General features: G+C 37.9%; 1 protein-coding gene across 2 annotated transcripts; it reads right to left on the bottom strand.

The window, feature by feature from the left end:
• Nucleotides 1-202: 202 nt before the first annotated feature.
• LOC108263287 (interferon-inducible GTPase 5) lies at nucleotides 203-4,229 on the bottom strand. 2 transcript variants are annotated; one of them, XM_017463946.3, is made up of 3 exons: nucleotides 4,119-4,229; nucleotides 1,455-2,013; nucleotides 203-1,297 (listed from the first exon to the last, which is right to left on the bottom strand). In XM_017463946.3, exons 2-3 carry the CDS (start codon nucleotides 2,011-2,013, stop codon nucleotides 657-659), a joined length of 1,200 nt encoding a protein of 399 aa, XP_017319435.2. In that variant the 5' UTR covers nucleotides 4,119-4,229; the 3' UTR covers nucleotides 203-656. The 2 variants fall into 2 exon arrangements, with proteins under 2 accessions (XP_017319435.2, XP_017319434.2); XM_017463945.3 differs by lacking the exon at nucleotides 4,119-4,229 and adding an exon at nucleotides 3,547-3,696.
• Nucleotides 4,230-9,142: the final 4,913 nt, after the last annotated feature.

Raw genomic sequence — 9,142 nt, 5'->3', positions numbered from 1 at the left:
GTTGGTACTTTGTTCATGTACTTACAATCGTGACCCTGTGGTTTTTTTGGTTTGTTTTTTTTTGCTTGCCATGGGAATCTCTGTTCTTTTTCACTCTATTGTCCCAAGCTTTGACTTGCTTTCGGTTAGTCCAGGTCTTGGACTTGTCTTGGACTCAACAGTAGTGATCTTGACTACAGCCCAAAATATAGCACAATAATCATAGCAGAGAAATAATTTTATTGTTTTGATTAGTGACCTGCAGAAAACATTGTTGTCATGGTTACAGTGATACAACAGGTAGTTGTATTTGTTTCTGTATTCTTTTCTACCCAGGATAATTATTTACTCTAGTTATTTTCGGGTAGACTCAGCACCTTAGCATCGACATCATAAATCATAAAAAAAAACATGTAATGAGCAATCATAAACAGCATTTCTCAAACTGATCAGACAACAACATACCTAAATTATAAACTGTATTTAATTAAGTTGATTCGTATGTGACACCACAAACTGTAAAAACAGCAAATAAAATATGATAGATTAAAATTAAGAAATAGTCATTATTAGAAATCAACTTATTTAAATGATTATGATGTCTAAATGGCATTTACTTCATTACAATAAGAATATATGGGGATGTTGAATGGCACATTATTATTTTTTAAACATATTTATACTGATGTTTGCAAAGCAACCATGAGCACATTGCGGGCATCTTCAGCGAGCTCATTAAGACAACTCTGCAGTATGTAGTAAATAGTAGTAAAGGACAGTGACCCAGCTGCTAAAGATCCCACAACAGGAATTAAACCCAGCCAGTATTCTGCTAATGATCCTATAACAAAAAGACTTGAACTTGTCAGCAATCTAATAACCAGATCTTTGGTTATTTCATTATTTAGAGGAGACTTCAACACAGATTTTAGCTCATCTACTGACTTCCCTGATCTCTCAGAAAGCTTCTGCAAGGAATCTGGGTCCAAACTGAAGGCAGTGTAATATTTCTTAAGCTCTGTCACCAAGATGGTTACATCTGCAGTGATTGATGCAGCTGCATTTACAACAGGTATCGGCACAGCTGCAATCGAGGCAGAGAGCAGAGCCAACTTCCATATGTTGCTCTGCAGTGCCTTCTTTTTCCTCTTGTTGATCTCCAGAGTGATGTTTGGAAGCGCCAGCATCAGTACATCTCTCTTGTGCTGGGGAAGTTCCCTCTCCATGGTCTCCTCAAGACGGTTGAAATCATAGAGACTGAGTTCGAAGCAAGAGATCAGGAACACAGCAGGAGACTTTAGACCAATCTCTTCTAGACCTAAGATAAAAAGGTAATGATCTTTTTAAAACAGTTTCTTAAAAGGGTCATTCTTCATTATATAATACTTACTCTATAATTAAAATGTACAGTATGTGTATGTAATAGTGTTAAATGAGTTAAAAGTGTAATGTAATATGTTATCTAAAAGGAAAACCTTTAATGCAGTTGTCTCGGATTGTATCCAGTGTCTCGTCTTTGTTAAATGTTTTCTTTCTTTTTTCAGCCTCAATGTTGTTGTCAATCTTTGAGCGAACAAAATAAAACTTCTTTTCCATTTTTAGTATCTCTGCTGCCAGACTGGCGTGGCATTCTCTGAAACGATCTGATGCTATGATGATGAAAAAATCATATTGTTCAAATTGAACCTGTTTGAGATATTCATCAGCTTTGAATCTGGGGGTTCCAATGCCAGGGAGATCCCACAATTTGACGTTTGGGAATTTTGGGTAAGGATAAGCAGTAGGCTCTCTAGTGGTCTCTACAGGACCAGTTTCTGCAGAGCCTTCATCTTCATCCCCTAAACCCCTGAAGGCATTAATAAATGTCGATTTTCCAGATCCAGATTCTCCTGTTACAGCAATGTTCAGTTCCACACGATCTTGTTGTGCAAAATAATCCTTAATCTTGTCAACAGCTGATGGCAGATCTTCAGTGGCTAATGACCTTTTAATTTCTTCAATTTCAGCAGCATCGATAATGTCATACTCATCCATCTGGGAAAAAAAACCCACACATTTATTTAAAACTCACACAAACTGGTGATCACACATGCACATACAAGCATATAGTGAAAATTAGAAGTATTTACAGATTTCTGGGATTTCTGGAAAAATTTGAAGGTTTCCCTCAGAAATCTCTTTTGCTTTTGCCAATATACACTTCACTCAGACTTTGATAGATCCCTGTTCTTTAAATAAAGATAATTTTCATCAGATAATTTGTGTACATTGAACTATACGTCTTATCTTATCTTATCTTATCTTCAGAGCTTAATTTGAGCCGGATTCTCTCAGAAAAGGATCCAGGACCTCCAAAATGTAGCACACCTGAGTTCTGGAACCTTTTTATGTGGATCTGCCACCACTGCAGCTGGATGTTTAAAGTCTCATGCAGCAATATTATCAAAACTGCTAAAAATTTTTTTTGCTAATCTTATATTACCGGTGCTCACATATTGCTAATTGTCAATCAATAGCTTCTTTCACATAACCTAATCATGTCAAGTTCAAAGTTCACCTGAATTTGTTGTCACAAAGCGAAGCCTACAGTCACATTGCATGCATCGTAGAGTGTGTCATGGTGACAAGAAAGCAGTTATCATTAACAGCATTTTTAAGAACACAAACAATGACATTGAGAAGACGGAGCAAAATAATAAAAAGACAAGAGTCCAAGAGAGTGAGTGGCAGCAGGTCACCGATGAAGCAGTTTGGCGATTGTACCCATGACGAGTAGTGATAATGCTAGCCTGATTGTGGAAGTTTTTTAGAACTGCATACTAGGATAAATGTTGTCCTGTGCATGGCTTTGAAAGTGAGATTGAATGCCAGGAATTAAATGGAGTTAACAGCCCACGTACAGTCATTCAGGTTTTTAGAGATTTCAGGGACTCAAATACACAAAATGCTCCAGAGTGAGGAGTTCCAGAGTGAGGAAGTTGTTAGTTACTGTGAGTACCATATCAATCTCCAGTGAAGTGCAAGTGGGTTTTCTCCAAAATAAATCTCATTTGTAGTTTGCAGCGTACATCCCTTCTCATTCCCCACTATCTTATCTCTGAACAGTGGGTCCACCACTTACAAAGTTCAATCCTGAGCCATTTGTGCGCTTATAGATATGTATAGTCTTATATCAGCCAATCGGCCACACTGCTTTCTGGATATCTGTATCAGCATTGGCCATAAAAAACTCCTTGACAACTAATGTCAATAAACTGTATACACTGCTGCCACCAATAGCAATTACAATATAAAATTACAATGATTACTTTTTAATTATGTAATTAAAAATTGATTTGAAATTGATGCAGGTTTTTGTCACAGAGTCTCCACTTTATAACAATTATTGCTTTGGTTCTGCTGCTCAAACTCCATCTGATCATGGTTGAGACTCATTATGTCTTGTTAGTTCCTATAACTATATCTTTTCTAAGCCTTCTTACTTTCGTTTCAAATGTCATTTACTTAAAATATTAACAGATCTACTTATAGAAATACTTCATATAAGAACTAGTAATTGAATGGTACCTTTACACAGGAGAATAAATACTGCAGTGTGTATCTCTGAGAAGTGCTGTAATAATATGGAAATAATGACTGTGAGCTAAGCAGATAAAAGTAGACTGCACTGTTGACTAAAGGGGCGGTCTTTCTCACCATTGTGTGTGTGTGTGTGTGTGTGTGTGTGTGTGTGTGTCAGACTGAAGGAAACTGAATCTGTTGGGTAGACTTGCAACAAAGTGGAAATCTTTTTTGTAATGCAGGCTTTGAAATGACTTAACTGCTCATCATGGATCATAAACAGATAAATTACCTTTGATTATGATTCTTAGTTGTTAGTATGTAACATTTTTACTGCTCTTCTAGCATTTATATGTAAACACTCAAGCTTTTTAACCTTCTCAAACACAGTGTTCAGATATCCTGAGGGAGCCCGGCAGACTGGCCTTACCATGAAATAAAATATATATAATAAATTATATGGTTTTGTATATACAGTATGGTATAGTGTACTATACGTCTTATCTTATCTTATCTATAGTGTACATATGTGTAGAAATAATTTACATAAGAACTAGTAAAAAGTATTTGAATCCGACCTTTACACAGAGGAATAAAGACCAGAGTATTTATCCCTGAAGTGCTGTAATACACTGGCAGATTGTAAATGTTGTGAACAAGGTAGAGGAAGCTCGCTTGTATTTCTTGTCATTCAGATTTCCCTCGTCATCTATTCAAACTCAGATCAGACCACAGGTTTTGTTTTTCAGTTTCACTTTCCTACAATTTGCTGAGTGCTTCAAAGAAATGGTTCATTGGCTTCAGTGTGAAGTGCAACATGGCAAAGCCTTGACATAAAAGATGTGAATTTTTATCTTGTCCGACATTCAAAGAAATATTTGTATTTTTAATTACTATGGAAAATCAATTCAATTCAATTTACTTTTATTTATATTGTGCTTTTACAATGGACCTTGTCACAAAGCAGCTTTAATGAAATGTAACAATGTTAATAGTATTAAATTAAATGAAATTACGTCAAGGTTTCCCCTCGCGTCCAGCACCGGAACGAGCAGCGCACTCAGCAGCCCGGAGTGTGACAGTGTTCACTTCTGGGTTTTTTCACACTGACAGTATGTGTGTGTATTACTGGTATTATTATTTTATTTACTTCTTGAACACATAAGGATTACAGGGGATACATATCACAAAAACACTTAAGAGAACATGATAAGAAACTCGAGGTAGAGCAAAGCAATAAAGTACATTTTCAAACAAGATACAGTAAACAGAGATAGTTTACTAAAAAGAAAAAGTAATTCACAAAAACATCTAAATAAATAGATATTATACAATAAATGAATAAAAATAAATAGAAATAAATTATTTGAAACTGTCACCTTCAGGAAATAAGAAGGTAACCCTTATAATGAAACTCTAATATATATATTTTTTTGCCTCAGCTGAGCATGTGTGTGTATTGTGACTACAATCCCAGACATACTACATCTGCCATGTTGTCCCAGACATACTACATCTGCCATTGTCATGTGACCTTCGACGTCATCATAAACGCAAATCTCTTAAAGGGATGACCAGATTAAAGCAAGCGCACTAAAGGCAAAATACAGATCAGGAAAATTAACTGAATGAGTAATTTAATGCGGTTAGTGTTAACAGGCTGAGGGAAATTCGTTGTTGCGTACTGCAAATCTCACCGGAAGCAGTACACCATCCGGGTATATCTCGCCTACTGTTTCTCGCCTACTGAGAATTTGGACGTACTACCCCTCCTGCGTACTGCTTTTCGCTTACTGTATAGTAGGGTAGTACGCGATTTCAGCCGCAGCCACTGTGTTTACTGTTACATGTGTGTTTGTTTTGATTTCTGTCATGTCTCTCTTATTTGTTGTCTCCTAATGTGTCTCAGCTGTTCTGTGTCTCCCCGTTGATTACGAGAACCAGAACCGTACCAAGGCTTTGCTCCTCACTGTTTGTTTCTCAGTTTTCTGATCGTGTCACAGTTTCTCGTTTTGTACTTTGCCTAGCCTCGTTTGTGTTGTTTGTAGATCGCCTGACCCACGCCTGTTCTTTGACTACATTCTTGCTTATTGTTTTGGATAAGCTCTTAACCGCACTTGCATCTGTCTACACCCTGTTTATTTGACAATTTACAACTAGTTGTTGAAGTTGGGCACATTTGAACTAGTTGGAAATATTTAGGCATATTTGTAATTAATATTTTAATAGAGTTTTACATAATTAGTAATTGATACTGATCAATAAATATACATTTAATCAGATAAAATTAATGTATGAGAGTGGCTGGGTAGTGTCATCATGATCATTTCTGCAAGGTCGACAATGCTGTTCTGAAACAAATTGTACAATAATTTGAACCTTCTCTAGATAATACTACACCTCTGCACCTTCAGAAATTATAAAGTTTACTAGTAAAAGAGATTCAGATTCAACTGAATCTCTTTTGTGTTGTGAGTACTTTGTTAAAATTGTTATAACTGTAATGATGAGTCAACGGAATGAGGATCCATGTGCAGCTTTATTAAATAGCACAGCAAAGTACCGACAGGAAGAAGTAGATCACAGGCACAACTCAATATACAAGGCAAACCCAGAGACATAGTCACAAACAGGTAAAAGGTCCATACAGGAATTCGTGGAGTTTTTTGTAATTGTTGCAACCAAAAACGCTTGATTTTGTTGCGGCTTTTTCTCTCTGGAAATGTGCGATTTTCCAGATCCAGACTCTCCTGTTACAGCAATGTTCAGTTCCACACGATCTTGTTGTGCAAAATAATCCTTAATCTTGTCAACAGCTGATGGCAGATCTTCAGTGGCCAGTGATCTTATAATTTCTTCCATTACAGGACCATCAATAATGTCATACTCATCCATCTTAAAAAAACCCCACAGATACAGTTTTTTAAATTCACATAAACTGGTGCTCACACATGCACACCCAAACATATATAGTAAAAATTAAAAGTATTCCCAGAAGAATTGACCTCAGAAATCTCCTTTGGTTGTGCCATTATACAGTTCAGACTTTGATAGATCCCTGTTCTTTAAATAAAGCAAGGTGCTCACTCACACCTGATTGAATGAAAACACCTGGCTCATCCATCTGAAAAAAACCCCACACACATTTATTTAAAACTCACACAAACTGGTGATCACACATGCACACACAAGCATATAGTGGAAATTAGAAGTATTTACAGAAGATTTCTGGGATTTCTGGAAAAATTTGAAGGTTTCCCTCAGAAATCTCTTTTGCTTGTGCCAATATACACTTCCACAAACATGTGTTTTGAAGCTCAGACTTTGATAGATGCCTGTTCTTTAAATAAAGATAATTTTCATCAGATATTTTGTGTACATTAAGCTATACATCTTATCTTATCTTCAGAGCTTAATTTGAGCCGGATTTTTATTTTTTTTTAAATACAACTGGGTGACTATGATCATGAAATTGTTCAGCCATGACTTCCTGTTTCACAGGGGTATAAATATGAGGTAACACATAAGCCAAATTCCCTTAGTCATTCATACAGTAACAATGTGTAAGACCAAGGAATATAGCTGTGATGTGCGGCAAAAGGTTGTTGGGCTTCAGAAAATGGGAAGTGGCTATAAGAAAATAGGAAAATTTCCATTTCTATCAGAGCAATAATTAAATGGTAAATGGCACACTTATATAGCACTTTTATCCAAAGCGCTTTACACTGCGTCTCATTCACCCACTCACACACACCAACAGTAGCACAGCTGCCATGCAAGGCGTTAACTTGCCATCAGGAGCAATTGGGGTTCACTTTCAGAGTCATGCGAACCAGGAATCAAACCGCCGACCCTACAGTTAGTGGACAACCCGCTCTACCACCTGAGCCACAGCCGCCCCATTAAGAAGATATTTAAGAAATTCCAGTCAACTGGAAATGTTACAAATCAACCTGGAAGAGGATGTTTGTCTATATTGTCTCAACGCACTGTGAAGAGGATGGTTCAAGGGACCAAAAAATCTCCAAGGATCACAGCTGGAGAATTGCAGGAGTTAGTTGCATCTTGGGCTTAGAAAGTCTCCAAAACTACAATCCGAGGTCACCTAAATCACCACAAGTTGTTTGGAAGGGTTTCAAGAAAAAAGCGTCTTCTCTCATCCAAAAACAAACGCAAGCATCTTCAGTTTGCCAAACACTACTGGAACTTCAAGTGGGATCAGGTTCTCTGGTCAGATTAAACCAAAATATAGCTTTTTGGCAATAAACACCAGAGGTGGTTTTGGCGCACGTAGAGAGGTAACCATATGGAAAAGTACCTCATGCCCATGGTTAAATATGGTGGTGGCTCTTTAATGTTTTGGGGCTGTTTTTCTGCCAGAGGACCTGGACATTTTGTTAGGATACATGGCATCATGGACTCTATCAAATATCTACAGATATTAAATGAAACCTGACTGCCTCTGCCAGAAAGCTGAAAATGGGCCATGATTGGATCTTCCTGGATCATCACAATGATCCAAAACATACATCAAAATCAACACAAAAATGGTTTACTGACCACAAACTCAAGGTCCTGCCCTGGCCATCCCAGTTCCCATCCGAAAGTATTGACTAATAGGGTGCCAATTATTACGTGACAATTACGTTAAGTGCAGCGCACTTTAATATGGTGGTCTGGTCTGGTCTGGTCTGGTCTGGTCTGTTTTGGGGAAAGGGAGTGAATTACAGAATTAATTCTCTGCAGTCATATTTGTGAGATCATAGATTGTCATTACAGATCGTGTAGTTCTGGTGTTCTACTTGTGTGTTTGTTTGTTGTTGTTTTTTTTTAATCCGCGAATTCAACATGGTGGAAAATTCAAATGTTGGGGCATCCCATTACTGTGCTTTGCAAGTGACATGACCGTACAGCAGATGGTCCACACTGATTGTGCATCTAAAAGAACTGCTTTTGCTGCACCATGTTTCCTAAATTAGGACTGAGAGACTTTCATCTAGAAACCACCTTTCTTACAGTGTAGGGTTTGTAGTGAAAGGACTAATATAACGTGATCGTTTTATAAAAATTACTGTACAGCCCAAACTGCTTGTTGATTTTATATTTCATTCAACTTCAGTAATTGCTTTATCCTGTTCAGTGTAGCGATTGATCCAGAACCTGCCTCACCCTGCACAAGGTGGGAACACACCCTGACAATGGGACTGCATTCCCTCGCAGGTCACCTCACACACTTGCACCTAGGGTGACCTTTAGCATGGGCAATCCACTTACTGGCATGTCTTTCAGAGGTGAAAGGTGAAACTGGAAAATCTGCACGATGTGGAATTCTCTACAAAGAGAAGCCTGAGTTCAGGATCAACCTGGGACACTGGAGCTGTGAGGCTGCAGTGTTTCCTGCTGTGTCACTGTGCCACCCATTTTGATTAAAAAAAATATAGAAAGTATGAGGGCAACAATGCCAGTGGTGATCAGAAGCTTACGAGTTCAACCCCCAGCACCGCCAAACTGCCAGTGTTGGGCCCTTGAGCAAGGCCCTTAACCCTCTCTGCTCCAGGGGCTCTGTATCATGGCTGACACTGTGCTCTGACCTCAACTTCCT

The sequence above is a fragment of the Ictalurus punctatus genome, chromosome 3, assembly GCF_001660625.3.
Source record: "Ictalurus punctatus breed USDA103 chromosome 3, Coco_2.0, whole genome shotgun sequence".
Lineage (NCBI taxonomy): Eukaryota > Metazoa > Chordata > Actinopteri > Siluriformes > Ictaluridae > Ictalurus > Ictalurus punctatus.
This window is presented reverse-complemented; position numbering and strand designations above follow the sequence as displayed.